Here is a 21,587-nt window from a genome sequence, read left to right on the forward strand (position 1 = left end):
GGCTGCAGGAGCCTAGCTGGTGGATACATCAGCCACAGTTAGCCCCTGCCGGATGTGGCTGAAGACCGGGCCTGTCCCGCTTCCCCCAGTGACGGACAGCCGGATGACATCGGGTTGGGCTCTTAATTCCCGGAGCCAGGACCCAGAATTACGGCATTTTGCATTTGCGGACGGTAAGATCCAATTGCTGTTGGTAGTTTTCGATGCCATTATACTTCGACTTCCAGCCTCAGGGCATCTGGAGGCTTTCAACTGTTAATTCAGCCGAGTCGCCCACTTGTGGCATCCCTGTCGTTTTCTCCGCAGACAAACTTAATCCTCCACGAGGACTTCTGCCGGCCTCTGTTTTGAATAGCCTCAATTCCAAAGTGGAGACCATGTCATCCCCGCATTCGTAGTTTATCTCTTTCCCCTCATCGTTCCTCAGGGCCTATCCATAGCATGGCATTGGTGCCTTCGGTGCAAACCACACCGAAAAGTGAGTACTAGGCGGACATGAACAATGGACACAAACTTCACACATGACCACAAGAGGGGAGGACCCGGCCTCACGCGCCGTCATGGCCGGACCGCAGATCTCTTGGGGATGAAATAAGAGCAGCGCGGTTTCCCCGCGTAACGTGATGTCCGGGGTAGACACCATACACATCGCATCGATTTGGCTTCCCATATGCGGTCTTGATATTTCCCAATTGGAAGGTGACAGTCATGCGTGTTGTACATCTTCTACCGCTGCTCTGCAGCCTCATCGAGGCCAAAATCGACAGGCAAAAGGTCGTCCAAGCCTTCAACCCTCGCCGTAATGCCAGTTCCCCTGAGACGCCTCTGCAGGTAGGCAACGGCAACTTCGCCTTTGGTGCCGATATCACGGGTCTCCAGACCTTCAGCCCCTTTGCGACGATGTCGACATGGGGATGGCACAATTTCAGCTTGCCCACAACGCCTGGTCAGACTCAAATCGAAGGTGAGATAGCACGACCGAGAGGCGTACAATAGTATTGGGTCGAGAAAGTATGTGCTGACTCTCTTCACGATAGACTACCACGGCACAGAATGGTGGACACACGGCCGACTTGTACAGTACAACATGGCCAACCCCTCAAACAACGACATCGCAGACTGGCTCCGCGAGAACCCGCACCGTATTAATCTAGGCACCATCGGCTTCTCCTTTTTCGACAGCAGCAATACGACAGTCACGGAGGACATGCTTAGCAACAAGGAACAGATCCTCGACATGTGGACGGGCGTCATCCGTTCCAGCTTCATATATAAAAACCACACCGTCAAGGTCGAAACCTGGGCCGACCCGTCCTTGGACAGCGTCGCCGTGTCCGTCGAATCAGCCCTGCTCTCCTCCGGCGCCTTATCCATCTTCTTCGACTTTCCCTACCCGACAAACGACAAGTTTGGCGCCCCGTTCGTAGGCGTCTTCAACCAGACGGACCTGCATAAGACATCCCTATCGACCCCTGGCGGAGGGGAGACCAACAAGGCCACGATCCATCACGATTTGACCACCATGCAATACGACTTGTCACTCGAGTGGGATGTCGCCGCTGGTGGTAGTGGTGCTATCAAACCACCGACCGACGGGAGCCATCGGTATGTCCTTTCGACCAGTGGGACGAATACGCTACGATTCACGGCCAATTTTGCGCCGTCTGCACCCGAATCCGTTCCCGAGCTTGACGGCGTCGTGGCGGCTTCGCGGGAATGGTGGCCAGCTTATTGGAACAACGGGGCCTTTGTAGACCTAACGGGGACATCGGATGCCAACGCGACCGAGCTTCAGCGCAGGATAATCCAGTCTCAGTATCTCGTGGCGGTGAACTCGGCGTCAGACTATCCTCCACAAGGTGATTTAGCGATCCAAACCCCCTATCAACTTCTCTGTCGCCCGAGAAGAGTGCTGACAGGGACATAGAGTCCGGTCTCGTGAACAATGGATGGTTTGGCAAGTTCCATGTAAGTTCCATCCTCCAAATCCCTTGATGAGGGACTACATCCAGCTCACACACTCGCTCCAAGATGGAAATGATCCTCTGGCACACACTCCAATTCGCCCGCTGGAACAACCACGCCCTCCTCGCCCGCTCCCTCCCCGGAACCTATACCCACCTACTCCCCACCTCCCTCAACCGCGCCTCAACCCAAGGCTACGCCGGCGCTCGCTGGGGCAAAATGACGGACCCCTCTACTATCGACGCCCCCGGCGAGATCAACACCCTCCTCATCTGGCAGCAGCCGCACCCAATGTACTTTGCCGAGCTCGCCTACCGCCACGCGCCCACCACGCAGACCCTCGCTGACTGGGACGCCGTCCTCACCGCGACGGCGGACTTTATGGCCTCGTACGCCTTCCTCAACGAGACGACGGGCGTCTACGACCTCGGTCCGCCCATGTACCCGGTCTCGGAGAACACCAACCCCAACGCCACCGTCAACCCGACCTTTGAGCTCGCGTACTGGCGCTTCGGCCTCGACGTCGCCATCGCCTGGAAATCCCGCCAGAACGCTTCCGTCCCGGAAGCCTGGGCCACCGTCAGAGATAACCTCGCGCCCCTACCCATCATCGACGGCACGTACCCCGTCTACCAAGACATCCCCAACATGTGGACAGCCAACACGACGACGGTGCAAGACCACCCGGCCATGGCCGGCATCTTTGGCCTCCTCCCGCCGCCGGCCTCGGGCCCGCCGCTGAACCGCCCCGCACTCGAGGAGACCGCTGCCCGGATCTGGGCGCTGTGGGACCTCGACGAATCCTTTGGCTGGGATTTCCCCATGCTCGCGATGAACAGCCTCCGCCTGGGCGACGCGAATCGTGCCGTCGACTATCTTCTCCACCCGACGTTCCAGTTTGACGACGCGGGATACCCCGTCGGCGGGACGAGGGTGCCGACGCCGTACTTCCCGAGCTCGAGTAGTCTGCTGCTAGCCGTGGCCATGATGGCTGGTGGTTGGGATGGTGAGGAGGGACCTCACTTCCCTAGCGAGTGGGATGTCCTAGTTGAGGGCTTCGTTCCTGGGTTATAATGAAGAGCATATACTTGTGAGCCAAGGGAGTAACGTATAAAGATATGGACTTCCCTTGCAACTTTGTAAATAAACATTGATTTGAATGAGCGCCAGGTGACCGAGTGCTAGAGAGACGAGAAGAGCAAAACAACACGCACAACTTCAAGCTTTTCCCAGGTAATTTGTAAAACGCTTTAAAATCTATTCTGCTGGCGTCGGTCGTAATGACCGGACCCTGGATGACGAGCATTTCACAATATTCTGCTCAAGCATCCTACCAGCCTTCCACTGCGGCGTCGGAAGGACAAAGTGGACAGCCGGTGCGTTGTATCACTCGGCAATCACATAGACCACATCAGGGTCTCAGGGTTTGGCTTCCTTTCCCAGCTCGAATCCAACCCGAACCCATTCTCATTCGGCGTGCATTCGTGAGTCATATGGAGAATGAATAAAGAGACCATAAGCTGAGTTGCTGTTGTTCTGATGGTCAGGGTTTTCCCGCGCAGAAATGTCATCGTGAAGGCGGGGGAGAGGGGGATAAGAACATGAACCAGGGAGAATCAGAGCAGGATCTCGCCCATGTTCTCGCCCTCGAAGCCCAGTGTGCTGAGCTTCTTGATCCGCCCCTTGTCGCGCGCCTTCTCCTTCTCCTTCCTCTCGTTTGCCAGGCCCTGAACCAGCTTAAGCTCGCCCGGCTCGTAACCCACGGGTGGGTCGTCGTCCTTGTCGAGGTCGATCTCACCCAGGAGGAGCACGTTCTCGCCGCGAACAAGGAAGATGCCGCGCTTGATATCCGCAAAGAGGCCCCCTTCGCGGGGCGGGTTAGCTTCCGGGTCCGGGTGGGCGTAGACGCGCTCGACGGTGTCTTGAAGAACGAGGTTGGCTGAGAACAGGTAAAGGAAAGAGGTCCATTGTCAGCCTTTTTTCCAAGTACAGCTTCACGAGTTGTCTGGGGTTTTGTCGTTTACATACCGAATTGGTCCCAGCTACGGAGGACGCCAATCAGTTTGCGCCCGTCGCGCAGTGCAACCATGAGCTTCTCTGACGGAAGGTTAGCGTTTGGTGTCGCGAAGAGTACCGCAGCACTCATGCGGCCGAGGCTGCCGTGGTATTTCCCATACTGTCGGTCATGTCCAGCAGCTGCGCCGCAGTGGTGAACATCTGAGGCGGGAGCTGAGGGGTCTGTTGGGGAGGCGGCGCGCGGCCGCCGAGAACGGGCTGGGGCCCCTGGGGAGGGGCATCGGAGATGTTGAGGTTTTCCATTGTTATCTTGTTGTCATTGGTATGTGGTAGTTATTGCATTCGGGCCTGTCCCAGTCCATCGATTTGGGCGCAAAAAGAGGGTGCGAGGCGAATGCGATGCAGCAAAGCGAATGGGTGAATTATAATGTGCCGCACAAGGACATCATCAAGAGGGGTTTTCGAGCACTCGTTAATAGCTTGCCTCAATCTTCTCGGTACGGGCAATCGTGCTTTGGTCGCTTCTTTTGGCTCAGAAACGCTGGGTGTGATCGATCAAGCCATCATCATCGTGGGGTCCTCCCTGGTACGGCTTGGTGGGTGTGGCGGTGTTCTCAAAGGTAGCTGGAGTGTGGCATCGGAAAGCCTGTTTTTGCGTCATCCGAAGAGGTACAACAACATGGCAGAAGGAGCCGGGTGGAGCTGAACCGTCCCGGCAGAGACCGCAGGCACGGATCGTTTGCTGGTGGGAGGTAGGCGGCTAGGGCACGTGAAAGGCGGGGCATGAGTCAATCCCTGCTGTCAAAATTTCTGATGATCTCAGATGCATGCGGGGCAGTCGCGGTCCCTGACGGTACCTTGGGTGTTTGGGTGGTGCTGTGGAGGGGAAGCAGCCAGTTCAATCCGGATGTCTGCTCTCAACTTCCGATGCCTGCGCTGACAGACAGAAGGTAGACATTTGCGGTTGGTGAGGAAGGCTTTGTGTCGCGCCAGTGACATGGAGGAGACTAGGTTTTGGATCAGGTCTTGGAAAAGGTCTGGTCACACGAACCTCAGAAGGGTCGCAGCTTTCTTACGTCTAGCTTCGTGTTGTCTCTTTCTCACGATACTGCTCTCTGCGGACTATTGCGTTGGTCTATCTATAATCAAAGAATCATTCGATCTCGCAAAGTGTCCCCAACAGTTCCAAAGAGCATTGGCTTCAGTCATGAATGGCCATGACTGCCATGAAAATACTCCCGCTTCGCCATTTCTCAGTTGCAGTTCTGCTCTTTGATGCTTCCCATGCCAGTCCTGGGCCGCCCCTTTTGATTTTCGTCATCTATAGCAAGCAAACCATCAACGCCCATATCATAATGCAATTATTTTTCTTTTCTTGTTTTTCTTTCCTCGGCGGGTCAGTACGAGAGTTGTTTCGTCTGTAAACCAAATGGAGCCGACGAATTACCAGGTGTGCTCTTCGGGGACATCATCTCCTCTATCGGGAGTCAAGGAGCCTTTGGCACTTTCAGCTTCTTCGTGATCCATAGATCATCGCAGGGGCGCATCTTTGTTTAACAACAGCGGTGACCTTGGTAGCATATTGCACCGTGAAGATGTCTGTTTGCGCTAGGAACCAGGAGCAAACAAAAGCCAAGGAACCTCGGGCGTCTATGCGCCGGGTGCGTATTATGACTTCTTCATAGTGCATCTTGTCAATGCCTCAAGGAGCTCAGGTCGAGCTGCCAACGCATCTTTGGCCTGGGCGTATGTCATCCACTGGCGTTCCCTCTTGTGGCTCTCGGGCCAAGCTTCCTCTTGCGCTGTGACGGTAGCCTCGTAGAACCTATACAGGGCCTTGGCTGAGTCTTTGCTAGAGTGCTTCGGTGCTCTCGTCTCGACGATGTCTCCCAAATCATAGTCGATCTCGATAGTGATGCCTGCTTCTTCCCAGGCTTCACGCGCCGCCGCTTCGGTGCACTCCTCGTCTGTCTCCCAGCCGCCCTTGGGCAGTACCCAGCCCTTCCGACGGGTGGACTGGATGAGGAGGACGTAGCGCTTGTCCTTGGTTAGGGGAACAACACCAGCAACCAAGCGCTCGCCTTTGGAGTTGTAACCTGCGATGACCAAGGTGTTAGTGGGTCCCGCGCAGCGAGCAGGCGCACCAGGGTCGGGGGAAGAGGCTCAGAATGGGAGGGGTATTGCCTCTGCCCCGTTTGCGCACTTACGCTGCTTGCTTCTTCCCGTGCGTGACTCCATCGTCCGCTCCTTATGAGAGGAAGCCATCTCGGAAAGCTCGTCTGTCGCGGGGTTTATTTTGGAATGTGTTTGGGGTCGGTTATGGTGGGGGGCTGCTCTGATGTGCGGTGGCGGTAGGTCCGGTAACTTTTTTCCCTCGCAAGATGATTTGCAAGTCCAAATCTGTCCGGGCGGCGGTGGGTGTCGGGGTTCGATGCGGGTTCAAAGGTTTTTCAACGACATGATCGCGCTTTTTTTAAGTGATATGAGCTGTTGGAAATGGGAAAGGGTGCGATGCCGAATCACACGACAGCGAGAGAACCCTGAGTGAAGCGCAGGTTGTTGGCGCGTGTTGTAGCTTCGAACGATACTCGGATTTGAGAACCAGTAGCAGCTACTAGATTTCTCTGCGAGACCCGACCAGGGCAGACCCCAAGGCGGTGCGATCGTAGGTGCGGCGGCAGCAGCAGCAGCAGCAGCAGCAGCAGAGAGCGAAAGAGTGAAAGAGAGACCAGCTGAGGGAACGCTCGGATGGATTCACCACCACGATGGAGAAACGAGTGGGACCAGCCTGTGTCGGGCCAGCAGGCGCACGCTTCCGGCCAAAGGGCAAACCTTGACCGTACCGAGTCACTCAATGGCTTACAGAGAGCAAAGTCGGGGCAAGGCAGACAAGTGTCGTGTCGGCCGGGCGATGGAGATAGGACAGAAGAGCAAGAAAACTCGTCGCCTGGCTGGTTCGGGGTTTGAGAGTTCTGGGTGACAAAGGTTGCTTGTTGTAGACCAGAGAGGAGGCGGGAAGGAGGATGAAGCGGAAAGACGCGGCGTCAGATATGACTGAGGCACGCACCACTGAGTGACGAAAGACCTTAGTGAGAAGGTAAAAGATGGGGATTGTATATCTTGGCTCAAGGAGCTGACGGCAACGGAACGGACACAAGGAGCAAAGGTGTTCAACGTGGAAAGTGAAAGAAGTCAAGGCCGGGATGGGCCAGGATGGACGTAGGTTGCTCAGGCGGCGGTAGTAATAGTAGCTGGGAGCTCTGGTGCAGGCCAGAGAGTGGCATGTCTCGTGCCATAAGAGCAAAAATTGGGCGGGAACGGGCTCCAGGGGAAATTAAAGTTGATTTATATACTTAACCCTTTGAAGGCAGAGCTTGTGCCTCCAACAGCCCACGGTACCGAGCAGGGGGGAGGAGGGACTACTCAGGTGGTCTAGCTAGCTGGCAGGCTACGCTGGTTAGAGAGAGAGAGAGAGAGAGAGAGAGAGAGGAAAAAAGTGAAGGTAGATGGGAGGTCAGGGTATGATGCCAGGCTGGGGACGGAAAGCTAAGGTAGGTTGGTGTGTGTGTGTGTGTGTGAGAAAGAGAGAGACCGAGAGAAGGGAAAGAAAATGTGGTGTGGCTGCGGCGTGTGGGAAGGATGAGCAGAGTAGCCAATGTGGGCAACAGTAGGTATCCCGTAGCGGATGCATGAGTTGAGCGTAGAAAAGCCGACCAAGAGGCAGAGAAATAAAGATACATAAGAAAAATCAACAGGGTGTGGCAAGGACAGGCAAGAGATGGGGGTGAGAAGTGACATGCATGGGGAAAGCTCCCTGTTGGTCTGTCTCTCTGCCCTGGGTTTCTGGGATACAGTCAGGGCAGGTCCGCAGACTGAGGCAGGCACAGGGAAGCTCAACCTGACATTTTGGGAAGGGACGGGAAAGGCCAGGAAAGCGCGGGCTGGTAAGGTATCTGTACGGCACCCTGTACCTTCCTCTCTCTTTCTCTCTATGTTTCCTCCAGTCTCGCCATCCACGCCCAGAAGTCCAGACCCAGTGTTCCAGCGCTTCCTTTCCATCGGCCGCTTTCAGTCAGTCAGTCAGTCCGAAACTCGTTACGCCTTGCCTGGCTGTCCGGTATTCCCACGAGTATTTTCTCTGCATCTTCAGACTTCTCGGGCCCACGGGGTACGCAGTACATATCTACATACCATACCCACTATTCGTCGACATCGCCGCCGGCGCACTCGAAACCTCGAGCACAAGCATTGGATGCCAAATGTGCCGCATGCCCTGCAGGCTCGGCATCCACTGCATTTGCGGCAGGCCATGTTCCCAAGAATGCGTTAGAGGGGTGGGGTGCTGCAGAGGACCTGATGGGGCTGGAGAGACTGGTCCCATCAAGTCCAGCTCTGGCGACCAAGACGTTCCCTCTAATCCTCATATTTGCGGCTTGCCAACCGTATCGACATTGCACTGCTGTACTTCCCACACCGTTTGCTACCACAACCTTCTCAGTTTCTTGCCAATGTGCAGAGTACCTTTTGGGCCTGCAACTCAAATCATCCGCATCTGCCTTTACAAAGTCCACCCATATCATCATGTCTGAAAAATGTTAATTGATACCACGCCTTATCTGAAGGACTTGCGTGTGCGCTTCCAGGTTAGGTTGGAATGTCTTTCTTTGAAAGTTTGCTCGGCGTTTCCAAGAGTTGCGACTTGCAAAGAGCACCCGAAGGTTACCTAGCCTTCGGACTCAACTAATCAACTAATAATCGGCCATGCTACCAATGTTTAGACCGTCTCCAATGTCGCTTGGCACGAACACAACGGTTCGTATCCGTTCCATCTCCCCAGGCTCGAATCAGTCAACAGAGCCGGGAACCATTCGCATTACCCAGAAGTACACTGTACACAACACTAGTTCTCCGTTGCCCCCATAATCTATTGTTGTCTTGGCTCCCGGGCCAAGTGATGCGTCGAACAAGCATCTCGCTGGCACAGGTGTCCAATGCAAGCCACGCCGTGTCGCTCCGACTAAAATGAGCAAGTGCAAGAACGTTGTTTAGGCCAGCAGCTGCCTGTTACCTCGTGGCTAAAGAATCAGTTGACGCTGCCCAGGAACTTGCAAGACCTATTCGATTCGCCATGTGCTTTGCGTCCGCTATCTGTAAGAATAGGTTCCTCTGACTCGACAAGACCAGTGGGATTCTTTGCTGAACAAAGTCTCCCTAGACAACAGAGGGGCGCAATGAACCGAACAACGGTTCTAGTCAACTCAAGCGCCTCCTTTGACGTGCGAACAGCTGGCGGGTAGGGACCGGTTGACTTGCTTTTGGGCTGAACAAGGGGCCCCCGCCCCCGACTGAGGATTGCGTAGAACTAATTCTCTTGGGGGCACTACCTGGAAGTGAATGCCAAATCTTCAACGGGGACCGACTCATCCGCAAGCTGCCTGGCTGCAGGATGGCAGCTTCATGCTGGCGATATTGGCATGCTCGCTTTGGATTCTCAGTAGCCAGGCACTGTCTTCAGGCGTCGGCTAGATTGAGAACGAGCCTGCGAGGTGGCCTTCAGCGAAGAGTTATAAGCTCATACGCCAAGATCAAACAGCTACCTGGCTGCTGCCAAAGCCTTCCATCACCGACACCATCACACTAGAATCGGAGCCTTTTTATGGCAGTTCAATTGGAGTCCAGGTGTTGTCGTACATTCTGGGCACTAATTGGTTTCGAGAGTGAACTCATTGCGGCAGGTTCTGATTGGCTTGAGAGCTCTGATGTGTCCTGCCAGTGTCATCCACAACGACGTTTATGCTCAAGAACACGTCTGCGGCCTATTGAGAATTCCGGTGTAAATTGTCTTAGTATGGACAGGTAACAATGATCACAGAGCATCAGGACTAAATTTAACGATCATCGATACAACGCGCAGACTGCGTGGTTACTGCTCCAGTGTCTGGCTGAAATGAAACCAAAATCCTTCGTCTTTGACTCTCTAGCGAGGTAGCTCAACATCGAGCTCAGGGAAGGGCTGCGGCCACACTCACACCTATCGCAGCTGGTTGTATTTCAGACGTTTGACGGGATACATCCCACACTGCATCAGAACTGGAAGCACGCTGGCCACTCATGTTACGGGTAATTCACCAACCAAAAGACACTTTCGCATCCAGGATAGGACTTTGACGTGGGGTTGCAACTTCCGCTCAAGGCCACCGTGTGCGAGTTGAACAGCCAACGAAGGACCTTCTTGATGAGTTAGTCCGATGCTGACCATCGCGATCCGTAAGCCTTGAGATCCTTGACGAAGGGCTAAGTATCCGAACCTACCTACCTCCAGGTTTAGAATCCTCAGCCGGTAGGTTATTCGACCTGGCGGGTGCGTGCACTGGAACGCAGCTTCTGTTCTTCCATCGAGTTCCAGGAGGGAGGTCCAGATACAACCCTAAGCGATGCGACGAAATACAACACCCCCATAGCTCACTTGCATTCACCGCCGATCGTATCTCGATGCCTCATTGCTACCTGCTTACCTTGGGGCCCGTTTCGGTTGGTCTTGCCTCCTGATGCTGCAGCTGGCACGCTCACTCGACTGCTACTATCAGTAGCATTTTAAGCTTGAAATTCCGAAGCCGTACCGTTTACTCAAGCTATCGCATATCAACTTCTCATCCAGGCGCCTCTCTCGCGTCATTCTCCGATCCGACAGAGCCGCCGCCACCTCATCCTGGCACGTCGTATGCGACATCCCTTCGGGCCACCGAGATTGCAGACCTAATGGTGTAGTCATCTGCCGCGAGGTAGGGTAACGCTGCACATTTGCATTACCCATGCTCCAGACGCTGAGCTCCTGCATACCCGTGCCTCCATCGTCGTCGGGCGACTGACCAGCAGATACACACAGCAAACAAAGAGCGGCGTATAGCTAAGCCGAGCCGGCACATTGAGGGTCAACGTCTACCGACTCAACTTACACGGGCTTCGACGAGCTGGTTCGAGTCAAAGAGCAGAGTGTCTGCGTTGGCAGACAAGGTACAAACAGACTGGGACCAGCAGGCACAATTAAATGGGGCGGTAAGGTGAGGCAAGCGCGCGAGCAGGCAGACAAACGCAACGTCGTCATACCTCTTTTTGGGGGGACTATTCGAGGTCACATACTGGATATTGACTGGCCACTACAGACTACAAATAAATACCGGTCCATGTCACAGGCAGACTCCTCATATTTCCAAGGGGAGAGCCTCACTCGCGTCGCATTCACTTCATATTCCTCTGTCTTCCAGGTTGTCAGGCCGCACTGCGCCAAGCGCTAGACAACAGACGTCACGGCCAACCAGCTGGCAATTCACAGCGCTGCAACTAAAAAAGAAAAAGGCCGTTAGGTCGTGTCTCGCGACTAACCCCTCACTCCATCTCAAGCTTCGCGACCCCACGCTTTCCCACTCCAATGCCGCAAGGGGTGTGAGAGTTCCACCAACAAGTACACTTCCCGACTGGGCTTCACTGCATCAAGTCGAATCCCTAGCCGAACAGCGCCATCCGTCAAAGAGGGGATAGAAAGGCAGCGACTCAACCCTCGACTCTCATCTTGTCATCACAGTCACAAGATACATAGCGTACCCCTCCTCTTCGCCGGGCGTTTAGACGTCAACCCGCGTGCCCGCCTCGGAAGCGATCACTTCAAATATCAGCCAACGTTTCGTGCTTGCCTAGCACTAGTCGAGCTGGCTGCTTCCCTGGCGCGTTAGTAGAGCGAGCAAGTCGCAGCAGACCAGACAGTCATGGACGACACAAGCATGCAGACCCCTGGCGATGCCTTGTCCTATATAACTCCAATCGGTGAGTCCTTCGTCCTATTCTCTCCTCCAACCATCTGCCCCCGTGCAACTTCTCTCAGCCGCCGTTGGCTCGTGGCATTTTATGGGGTAGCTCCCTTGGTCGGTCTGGAACTGGCTTAGTTGCCTTTTTTCCCTCGTGCATCTGCGCCGATCGATGTCACTGCATCCCATTCTCAGTCACACAAACCTGACTTCAATCCTTCGAAGTCGGATCAAGTTGGGGGTCTGTCTGCACGGCATGGATGCGTAATCCCATGCTTGCCAGCCCATTTGCCTCCAAAATTCGGGATGTGTCTTCACTATACGTACATTGAACCCGAAGGCACGCGATTGGCTTTTTCATTTGCTCCCATAGCCCCCTGTTCTCTGCTCTTATTCGACCTTAAGGCTCAACGCTACGAGACTTGTTCCCATTCAATAATGTTCACATCTCAGAAACATCTTCAGTTTTACGCGGTTTGGGAATTGCGCTTAGCTAGCTACTACTGAACAAGACTTCACACCATATGGTTTGCTAATACAAGCTTAGGATATTCTAATTCGTCGCGCTGTGGTTATTGTGGCCGCCAAGGCAAGAGTCAGTCAAAACGTGAATGCCATCCCTCGTTTTCTCCCATGTCGTCTCGTGTAAGCCGCACAAGGGCTTGCGGAATAGTGACTTGCGGTCGGCCACTGTGGGATTCCCTGATCTGATCCGTCACTAACTTGAGCCACTACTCGACAGGCTTCTCTTACTATGCCAAGTCCACATCCCTTACTCCTGAATACTATCAAACCTTGCTGGATCACTACTGGAGGCGCTCCGGGACGACCCTCTACCGACCGGACCAACTTCACGCGTGCTGCGTTCACTACACCCTCCGCCTGGACTCCACCCAGTTCAAACCCACCCGAGATCAGCGACAAACCATCAACCGGTTCAACAAATACCTGACGGGCGATGCCTACATCAAGGAGGCAGCTCGCCTCCACCCTCGGTCACGCGAGCAGGCAAAGAAACGGGATTCTGAGTTCGACTTGATCGAGAGGGTCCACGAGGCGGAATATGACTCCCTGCAGCTGCCTCCAGAGCCCGCCCATGTCTTTACCGTCACCCTAGAAGATGATGTCTTCACCGAGGAAAAGTACTTAGTGTATGAGAACTACCAGCGAGTCGTTCATGGGGAGGAGCCGGCCGACATCTCTCGCCGCGGCTTCCAACGCTTTCTGTGCGAGTCTCCGGTCCAGCGCAAGACAATCACGACGGCCGACGGCAAAGAGCAAAAGCTCGGTTCGTTCCATCAGTGCTACCGTTTGGATGGTGAATTGGTAGCCATTGGTGTACTGGATCTGCTCCCTCACTGCGTTTCCGCCGTATACTTTCTTTACCACGAGTCCATCCACAAGTTTGCACCAGGGAAGTTGGGCGCGATCCGTGAGATTGCTCTGGCACAGGAAGATGGCTATCGTTACTGGTATCCCGGCTTCTACATTCACAGCTGTCCCAAGATGCGATACAAGATGGACTACACGCCCCAGTACATCCTGGATCCCGAGACGCTGGCTTGGGATCTCATGGACAAGAGAGTCACGGACCTTTTGGACAACAAGCCGTACCTAAGCTTATCAAAGGAGAGAGCCGACGCACCAGCTGCCGAAGGAGCCAAGGATACTTCAGATCAGCCTGCGGCCGGCCAAGAAGAGTTTACAGAAGATCCCAAGAATGAGGAGAATGACCACGATGACGACACGTTCTTGTTCAACACTGGTATGCCGGGCATCCTGTCGCTTGACGAGATCCGCTCACTTGAGGAGATGGACCATATCAAGCTGCGGATAGATGGCTCTGGACTTCTTTTCGAGACTGGCGATCTTGTCGCGTGGGAGCGTCAGGACGTCGGGGTGAGCGGATGTCTCAAGGCTGGCATTGCGGAGCTGGTGGCGGCCTTGGGACCCGAGTTGTTGGAGGATATGGTGGTGGACTTTTGGAATCCTAATCTGTGAAGGGTTGGCTTGGCTTGACTCTGCTGGTGGCCGGCTGTGTACATATCTATCTGTATTGCAGCTAGCATTATGGTTAGAGCGAATGCAGGAAGAGGAAGCGTTGCAAGCCGGACTTTTATGTCGTGTTGAATGCAAGTGAGATCCATTGGTCTCACTCGCTACTATGGGATGGCAACTGTAATTGTCTAAATCATCTTGAGTGAGGTATTTTCATGCCTGTCATTGCGTTCGATATCAGCATTAGCCCAGCCGATGATGCTAAAGTGGAAACGGCTCATGAAATGTGGTCGCCACTCCATGATGTACACCATTGCACCACCATCCAACAGAGATGTAGTCGGCGATACCTCAACTAAGGTAAGGTAAGGTAGGCAAGAGGATTGGAGGCATGAAGTTGCAAAAGCGTTGGCCCGGTAACATGAATTACCTAAGACACATTAGCTGCGCTCGTCGTAACTTAAGGTACCTTACTTACTAAGGTAGGTTTTGGGAACCTCAAACGTTCTTATCTTATCAGGGTCCGCAATCGCCCCCACCTGATACATGGGGGAAAGAGCAATGACGAACTGCCCGCCCACCCTCGGAGCACTCGCAGCGGTGCCCCCAGTCCACCCTCCGTCGCAGCGTTGCGGCTCGAAACCGAGCCGGTTCAGGCACGAGACCCAGACCGACTCTCCATTCCTCCTCCGTCACCGATCACCGGTATCGCGTGTCCGACTGACCGACCGAACTACCTCCGAAACCTCGTGCACCAAACACCTACCTCACGGGCACTTCGTTCGCCTTTCTCCTTTGCCATACACACGCACCCTCTTCGCAACGAAGTCGGCCACCCTTCTGACTTCCTCCCCAACTCAACACTGTAACCGAATCGCATAGTCGCATCGCATCATCCTCTTCTCCAAAATGGGCGGCAACACAAGTAAAGTCACCGCCCAGGACAAGTACGTCCCCGAGCTCTTGATCCTACCGCAATATCGCGCGCGCGCATGCGACGCCGACGCTGCGTAATCCGCAATGCGCCGTCGCACGTCCATCCCACCACGCACATTCACAATGTAAACTACTCTCGCTAACCTTTGAACCTCTCCCTCCTTCAGGGCAATTCTAGACATGAAGCTCCAACGCGACAAGCTCCACCAGTACCAGCGCCGCATCACGGTCCTGACAGATAAAGAGACGGCCATCGCGAAGCAGATGCTCGCAAAGGGCGACAAGCCGCGCGCCTTGCTCGCCCTCCGCCGGAAGAAATACCAAGAGTCCCTCCTGCAAAAGACGGATGCCCAGCTCGAGCAGCTCGAGAAGCTCACGTCGTCGGTCGAGTTCGCCATGATCCAGAAGGACGTCGTGTTCGGTCTACAGCAGGGTACCAAGGTGCTCAAGGAGATTCACTCCGAGATGGGCGGCATCGAGCACGTGGAGAAGCTCATGGGCGAGACGGCTGATGCTATCGCTTATCAAAGGGTATGGAATCCGCCTTGGTGCTAGGTTCATGTGTGTTTTGGAACCTTGGCTAACATACGCTCTTTTTTACCCACTCTACAGGAAGTCAGCGAGATGCTCGGCGGCCGTATATCAGTCCAAGACGAAGAAGAAGTCGAAGACGAGCTCGCCGCTCTCGAGGCCAGCGTCGCCGCCGAAGACGCCATCCGCAACCCGCCCAAGCTCCCCAAGGTGCCCGACACGAAACTGCCGACCCCGCAGGGCGAAGAGGAAGAGGAGCCCGAGGCGCAGCAGCCGACCCGGACGAGGCAGGCCATGTTGGCATCATGATGGGGTGTCTATTAGGCTGCGTCGTTTATCCTTAGCAACATCTTTCTTACCTTTACGTTTTCGATGATACAAGGGGCTTCAAGCATGCGAGGGGAACTTTCTTGGTTGCATTTTCATGGAGTTGAGGTTTGGAAGCATGTCTTTTCTTTTCGTCACGTTTATCTATAGTACCTTAGCTATTTCCATCTCTGCGCGCGCGGCAATATGAAACTAGACTAGGGGCGGCGGGAAAGGTTTGACATGTTTGCTTTTTGTTGTTGGATTCATCAACTATACCGTTGCATTCTTACGGAATGTGCCGTTACTTGGCTGCTAGAATCAACTCTCAGAGGGGTTCAATATATATGAGCTGATGATCACATTAACATGACTTCAATCTTGGCTTTACAGGATGGTGATGGCTTGCTCGGCGATTGGTGTTCATTGACGATGGGTACACTCGGCTCTGGAAGGAGATTTTCGCGACCTTTGAGTTATCAAAGTCGCTGCGTACTTGTGTCTATGTCATGTCCCGAGATACGCACTCAACGGTGCAAAGTCTTCAAGATACGCTAGCTGGAACTCGGATTAACTGTAGCATAAAGTCGTCATACGTTACTCAAGTCTGTTTTGTTTTTCCAGCGTGATGCCTTCCTGTTTCAGCAGAAGACACATGCGCGGGTCTCCAGGGGCAAGGGAAATCTGGCACTTGTGACCACCGCAGTGCTTAGAGACCGTAATGGGATCGTGACAAGCAAGACTCACTTCGGTATCCACCGATCGGTAGCGGCGTCTGTCTCATAGGGCGTATTGGTGAGAGAATACCAGCAAAGCGCGAGGGGGCGAGAAGAAGGGACCTTGACCGCGGAGAGTGCCTATGTAACAGGATATCTACAACCCAACACCACCTACATGAGCGCAGTTCCAAGTGTTCTCTACAGCAAGCGCATTCAAGCGAGTTCCAGTCACCGTGTTTGCAACTCCGCGTGGTTTAGAAACGATGATGGTGTTGGCATCAATTATAAACCCGATAGGAGAGTTATTATATACTTCATGGGAATAAAACACATTTATCCAATCCAGGAACGTGGGCTCGGCAGTTATCCCACAGACATTTCATAGCCAAGCGTACCTCGTATGATAAATCGAGTATTCACGGGGCCCCCATCCCCCAAGGTTCCTACCTTCCCGGAGCATCTTTTATAAACCCCCTCAACTCCTTTCCAGTCACCAGGCAGCCCGCGCCCATCTAGGTCGACGGGCCAGGTCAAACTGCCTGGGTGGCGGAGTGGTTCATGGTCAACAATCAATCGTACGCCAACCAACCTACTCGACGGCACGCTTAGCGAGTACCCGAGTTCGAATCCCAGCATGAGCAGCAAGAGATGTAGCCCCCAGTTCAGCACCGGGGGGGAGGGGGGGCGGTGAACTCTTTTTGGTATGTGCAATCATGGATGGCATAGAGCCAGAACTGACTGAGCTCAGCCTTCCTGAGCCCACCCATGGTTCATACATATAGGAGCGGTCGATGGAGTGGTTTGAAATACTGGAGTACCTTGTCAATTCGGTTCGAGAGCCAGGCCACAATGAGTATCACCACCCCTTTTGACAGTGTCTTAAGATTTTGATAGAACCTGGAAGAGGAAGTTGCCATTGTCTCTTCTTCGTATCGACATCATTCTCGATAATGGATGGCGTGGTCGGCTGATGGTTGCCTGCCGCAGACCCGATGGAAAGCCTCAACATCATGACAAAATTTCTACCACCTCACCAAGCCTGTGTACGTGCAGGACACCGAAGTATTGTGACCAACTGCAATTCTGGACCGAGCTTTTGTGAGCTTGGCATCTGTAATGGAGGGTAATGCTCAATGACCAGGTCACTTTCGACTGATCGCGAAGTCATTTGACGGCACTTTCTGTGTGATGAAGGCAATGTGGTTCTTTAACATGTTCTCATTCGAATGGGGCCGTCCCATCCATAGTCCGCCACTAAGACGCAGACGAGAGCAGTTTTTGCTCATCGACCATGGGTATCATATCTAACAACAACTCCTTCCATGCATCCTCGCCAAGCTGTCACTGAATGACCAACCAACCCCTTCCGTCCTACAACAAAAAATGACTATACCTTGCCCGTCCGTCCACGACGATTCTCAAAACCCAAACCCTCGTCGACGGATGCTTGTAATCCCTGTACTCCATATACATGCTGTCGTCCCTGTTCCTTTTCGCACATGCTTGCATAACCATTCCGATCATGGTAAGTGTTGGAAATCTATTCCGCACAGCCATTACCTACTCAAGCACGATCACGTCGTCATTGGCGCGCGGCCACTGGCGCGGCGGTGCGCGAGGTGGTGATGGCCGATATCTGTCGGACCTGAAAGGGTCATCAAGTTGTTGGGCTGGCATGGCGTGTCGATGGACGGGAACACCGTATGCTCCCTGCATCGGATGATGTTGCTGATGCTCATATTGCCTATGCGTTAACTGGGTTAGTTGGTAGATTTCGAGTGTTCTTAGTCCTTGACTTACGCTCCGCCGTACACGGGCGACGGGACTCCGCGCTGAGCAAGGCTGTCATTTCTGACCGCTTCCACACGTTCATAGTTGTGCGCTGGATGGGATACATCAGCTCGCGGCGGTCTCTCCACGCGCCTAACGTAGATAGCCTGCCCTGAAGGTTCAGCTGCTCGGTATGGCTGTAACTGTTGTGTAGCCCGGTGGTCATCGAGACGAGAACGTCTATCAATGCCATATGCATAATGTCTGGGTTCGACGACAGGGCGCTCTCTAAGCCGGAGGAAGCCCTCCTCTGCTAATCCATTCCGCTGATCAACATTGTTCTCCCGCAAGCGAATGAAGCCTTCATCGATTGAATTGAAACGTTGTGGATCCGGGCCATGATGGCCACGATCACGTCCGGGGCGATGGACAGCGAGAATCTCAACGTCGGGGCCAAATCTGTCCCGGACGCTTTCGCCTGTGCCAAGAACGACTGTACCTTGGTGAACATTGTGATCCTCAATCATAATGGGGTTGGCTCTCTCTCCTGGAACACTGCCTTGACGTCGTCTCAGGTTGTCCTCTCGGTGGATGATTCTATCAGCGTAAACCTGAGGTCGGGGAGGGCTCTGGTCTCGCAGAGGCTGCTGATACACAAGTGGCCGATGGGAATCCTGTGGCACATTGCGGTATGATAATACAGGCGGCTGAACAATGTCCTGGCCATCACGCAAAGGTCTCGCATGGATGGGATGGCTTTGGTGAATGGGGGCTTGATGGACATAGCGCTCCTCTCGTATCAGTGGGCCACGGGGAGGGGAGTTCAGACGCGGATATAGCTCATGACCTCTTCGGTCTGTGAATTCCACCACGCCATGGGAATAGCGTGATGGTGATCTCACGCCGTCAGGGGATCTTGGCTCAATGGAAGGGTGGAGGAAATCTTGCAGCTGGTGGCTCTCTCGAGCGCGGGCACCTGCGTTGTTGGGGGGTGCAGGAGGCAGCCTCATCTGCGAACCCGCATGATTGATACGCTCCATGGGGGCTCTGTTCTCGATGAATTCAACAGGCGGACCCTGTTGATGCGCTCCGTGACTAACGGAGCTGCCCGCCTGGTTCATGCGATCATCGGGCCCGCGCTGCCGCTGTCTGGCGTTATCCCAGGCAGCGTTTGCAGCAGCCTCATAACGACTGAAGTTACGCTCACGATGTTTGGCCCGTCTGCGTGCCTTTTTGTAAGCCCTCCTGGACATCCCGGGCGTGGCAACAAGCATCGGAGATCCTGGATGCGACGGTATCGCTGTCGACAAGCGTTTATCGCGGTTAGCGACGTTCTGGGCTACGGCCGGTGTCGACAATCTGCCAATGTTGTTGGACCTGGTGATGAGAACCTCTGACGAGTCGGACTCAGGCTCCTCGTCCGAGTCCTCCTCGTCAGAATCATCGGAGAGAACCACTACCTCGCGAAGAATTTCGTCAAGCTGATCGCGGCCATTCTCGTCGTCGCCTCGCCACTTGACGAGGAAGTCAAGACAGAGCTGTTCTGTCACTCGCCTGGCATTGTGCCAGGTTGTCTCCCTAAGAAGCTGATCATATCTGGTATGGTTATGTCGAATGTGTGCCAGGACGGCAAGCTGCACTCGCCGCGACAGAGATAGTTCCTGCTGGAGCCCTACGACTAGGTCGCCTTTGAACTTTGTTCCCTATAGTAATTCGTTAGCACCTACCCATTTCACCCCTAAACCTCACGGCATCACAAACCTTTTGGAAGGCATGATCGATGATTTGTTGTCGATCCGTGTTCGGAATGCGAGGGAATAGCTCTCGTAGGGCGGCGTCTGCCTGCTTGTCGATATCGTTTTGTTTCTCGGGAATCTTCTCAACCTGAGCGTCGCCTTGACCTATGAGTTCCGGCTCGTTGACACTGTCCAGTCCTAATTCCTCTAGCGCCCTGTCCACGATATACTCGCGAATATGGTGTCCGACACGGTGTATTTGTTGGCTCAAGTCCGAGGCGTTATTCTTGGCCATGGTCTAGATCACAACTGGTCAATCATCGTTCCTGACGGCTGTTAGTCTTCGGCATCGTCTTACCACAATGTAGACCGAGGCACCAGTCTCTCTCGAGATGTCCTTGCATCGTTCGGTCAGTTCAGGATTGCCAAGGGGGATATGCCTCATCCCAGGAGGCGGGGTTTTGTTTGTTGTAATCTGGCGCAGTGTTGGTTAGTCCGGTGGTCGGCAAGTGTCGAGGGAACCGCCTCAGCGCGGCATACCTGGAAGAGCAGAGGCTTCTTCTTATCTTTGTTCTCGATGAACTCGAAATATGACTGGTGTTTGCTGTTGTTCACCACAGTAACCGGCTTCGCAGCGACGAGTCCTGGCGGTAACGGCTGACTTCGGTCAATGGCTTTATTGATCTTGCCAGCCTTGCGGTGGCGGTCCTTGGCCGTGGTACCCGGGCCGGGGTGTGGTTTCTTCTCTCTCCCCATGTCTGATGATCCTCCTTTGTTATCAGCTTACCATGGTGGTTCGGAAACCAAATGCCGTCTAAAGCTGCCCCTCGGGAAAAGAAAAAAGATGATGGAAAACGACAGTTAGTGAGAAGAATGACAATCTTTGTCTCGCACCAGAGCCAACACGGAGACGGGGCGGTGTCCCAAGTCAAGTACGTCAGGCCAGGAAGGCGCGTCTGCAAAGTTGCACCTTCTTCCCGAAGGCGTCGACGTCAGCAAGTAAGTAGGTACTTGCTGCGCGCGAAGGAAACGGTAAAAGCAGGGATCACGCAGATCGGTAGACAAGAAGGAAAGTTCCAATTTCCAGTCGGCGGAGACTTGGAAATATGCGACTCGTCAAAATCAGTTGCGGCAGGAGCTCGTTGCACTCGGATAAAGGGCGCGCGCGGACGGTGGTGCTTGGATGCTAAATGCGTGGAAGCAAAAGGTCACAAGTCACGACGGAAACGCCAGGGCTGGTTGAGGCAGAGTAGTGCCTGTTGAAGACGCAGACGCAGGAAGGCCCAAAAGAGGTCGGGTCGCAACTCGGATTCCTGCGAGGCACTATCGGCACGTGATGATAGTGGCGGGGTGTTGATGCACGGGCCCACCGATCTTCAGCCAGGCGCGCGAACTTAGGCATGCTTAATTGCCTACCTTGTCTAAAACCATATACCGAGATTAAGCGCCCGTAAGGTAGGTACGAAGGAATCGTCAAGAGGCTGAGCAAGGGAGGTCCAAAAGGGTAAACCGAGGTTGTTTCGATCAAAACTTTATGAGAGGATGCGTCTAGACCCTCACTTGCTTATAAGGTGCCCGATGTTAAAGGCCTGAACAGATGTCGTATCCCGCACACTGGGCGGGCAGCCTGAGGTCACCAAACGAAGCATCGCAATTCTCTTTCAATAACTTATAATTTGATTGCAGTCGAATCCAAACTACAACTTGGTTTCTGTCCTTGCTTCCGTTCCATTGTCCCAAGTATGCTCGGTGGTCCACATCATCCACCGAGCCAAAACGCCATCGATCATTATGTATGCGCTTGTTCA

At 54.1% G+C, this 21,587-nt stretch overlaps 9 protein-coding genes across 9 annotated transcripts; 5 read left to right on the forward strand and 4 right to left on the reverse strand.

Moving 5' to 3' along the window:
* Nucleotides 1–708: 708 nt before the first annotated feature.
* Nucleotides 709–3,039, forward strand: CPAR01_06008 (uncharacterized protein; the record flags this gene model as incomplete). Its single annotated transcript, XM_060490282.1, has 4 exons — nucleotides 709–964; nucleotides 1,038–1,859; nucleotides 1,928–1,968; nucleotides 2,032–3,039. 4 exons carry the CDS (start codon nucleotides 709–711, stop codon nucleotides 3,037–3,039), a joined length of 2,127 nt encoding a protein of 708 aa, XP_060351748.1.
* A 542-nt stretch (nucleotides 3,040–3,581) lies between these two features.
* Nucleotides 3,582–4,284, reverse strand: CPAR01_06009 (LSM domain-containing protein; the record flags this gene model as incomplete). Its single annotated transcript, XM_060490283.1, has 3 exons — nucleotides 3,582–3,904; nucleotides 3,994–4,062; nucleotides 4,143–4,284. The coding sequence occupies 3 exons, from the start codon at nucleotides 4,282–4,284 to the stop codon at nucleotides 3,582–3,584; spliced, it is 534 nt and encodes a 177-aa protein (XP_060351749.1).
* Nucleotides 4,285–5,649: 1,365 nt separating this feature from the next.
* CPAR01_06010 (NUDIX domain-containing protein) lies at nucleotides 5,650–6,246 on the reverse strand (the record flags this gene model as incomplete). The annotated part of the gene is made up of 2 exons (XM_060490284.1): nucleotides 5,650–6,077; nucleotides 6,189–6,246. 2 exons carry the CDS (start codon nucleotides 6,244–6,246, stop codon nucleotides 5,650–5,652), a joined length of 486 nt encoding a protein of 161 aa, XP_060351750.1.
* A 4,043-nt stretch (nucleotides 6,247–10,289) lies between these two features.
* Nucleotides 10,290–11,086, reverse strand: CPAR01_06011 (uncharacterized protein; the record flags this gene model as incomplete). The annotated part of the gene is made up of 3 exons (XM_060490285.1): nucleotides 10,290–10,408; nucleotides 10,497–10,561; nucleotides 10,938–11,086. 3 exons carry the CDS (start codon nucleotides 11,084–11,086, stop codon nucleotides 10,290–10,292), a joined length of 333 nt encoding a protein of 110 aa, XP_060351751.1.
* An 83-nt stretch (nucleotides 11,087–11,169) lies between these two features.
* Nucleotides 11,170–11,520, forward strand: CPAR01_06012 (uncharacterized protein; the record flags this gene model as incomplete). The annotated part of the gene is made up of 1 exon (XM_060490286.1): nucleotides 11,170–11,520. A coding segment is annotated over one exon (351 nt), but the record flags the coding sequence as incomplete, so codon positions are not given.
* Nucleotides 11,521–11,744: 224 nt separating this feature from the next.
* CPAR01_06013 (arginine-tRNA-protein transferase) lies at nucleotides 11,745–13,784 on the forward strand (the record flags this gene model as incomplete). Its single annotated transcript, XM_060490287.1, has 2 exons — nucleotides 11,745–11,802; nucleotides 12,526–13,784. The coding sequence occupies 2 exons, from the start codon at nucleotides 11,745–11,747 to the stop codon at nucleotides 13,782–13,784; spliced, it is 1,317 nt and encodes a 438-aa protein (XP_060351753.1).
* A 300-nt stretch (nucleotides 13,785–14,084) lies between these two features.
* CPAR01_06014 (uncharacterized protein) lies at nucleotides 14,085–14,650 on the forward strand (the record flags this gene model as incomplete). Its single annotated transcript, XM_060490288.1, has 2 exons — nucleotides 14,085–14,141; nucleotides 14,264–14,650. 2 exons carry the CDS (start codon nucleotides 14,085–14,087, stop codon nucleotides 14,648–14,650), a joined length of 444 nt encoding a protein of 147 aa, XP_060351754.1.
* Nucleotides 14,651–14,690: 40 nt separating this feature from the next.
* CPAR01_06015 (Snf7 family protein) lies at nucleotides 14,691–15,557 on the forward strand (the record flags this gene model as incomplete). The annotated part of the gene is made up of 3 exons (XM_060490289.1): nucleotides 14,691–14,791; nucleotides 14,885–15,248; nucleotides 15,330–15,557. The coding sequence occupies 3 exons, from the start codon at nucleotides 14,691–14,693 to the stop codon at nucleotides 15,555–15,557; spliced, it is 693 nt and encodes a 230-aa protein (XP_060351755.1).
* A 2,276-nt stretch (nucleotides 15,558–17,833) lies between these two features.
* Nucleotides 17,834–20,535, reverse strand: CPAR01_06016 (uncharacterized protein; the record flags this gene model as incomplete). Its single annotated transcript, XM_060490290.1, has 5 exons — nucleotides 17,834–18,017; nucleotides 18,074–19,746; nucleotides 19,805–20,077; nucleotides 20,138–20,254; nucleotides 20,320–20,535. The coding sequence occupies 5 exons, from the start codon at nucleotides 20,533–20,535 to the stop codon at nucleotides 17,834–17,836; spliced, it is 2,463 nt and encodes an 820-aa protein (XP_060351756.1).
* Nucleotides 20,536–21,587: the final 1,052 nt, after the last annotated feature.

This window comes from Colletotrichum paranaense (assembly GCF_030867605.1).
Source record: "Colletotrichum paranaense strain IMI 384185 chromosome Unknown Scaffold_4.1, whole genome shotgun sequence".
Taxonomy (NCBI): domain Eukaryota; kingdom Fungi; phylum Ascomycota; class Sordariomycetes; order Glomerellales; family Glomerellaceae; genus Colletotrichum; species Colletotrichum paranaense.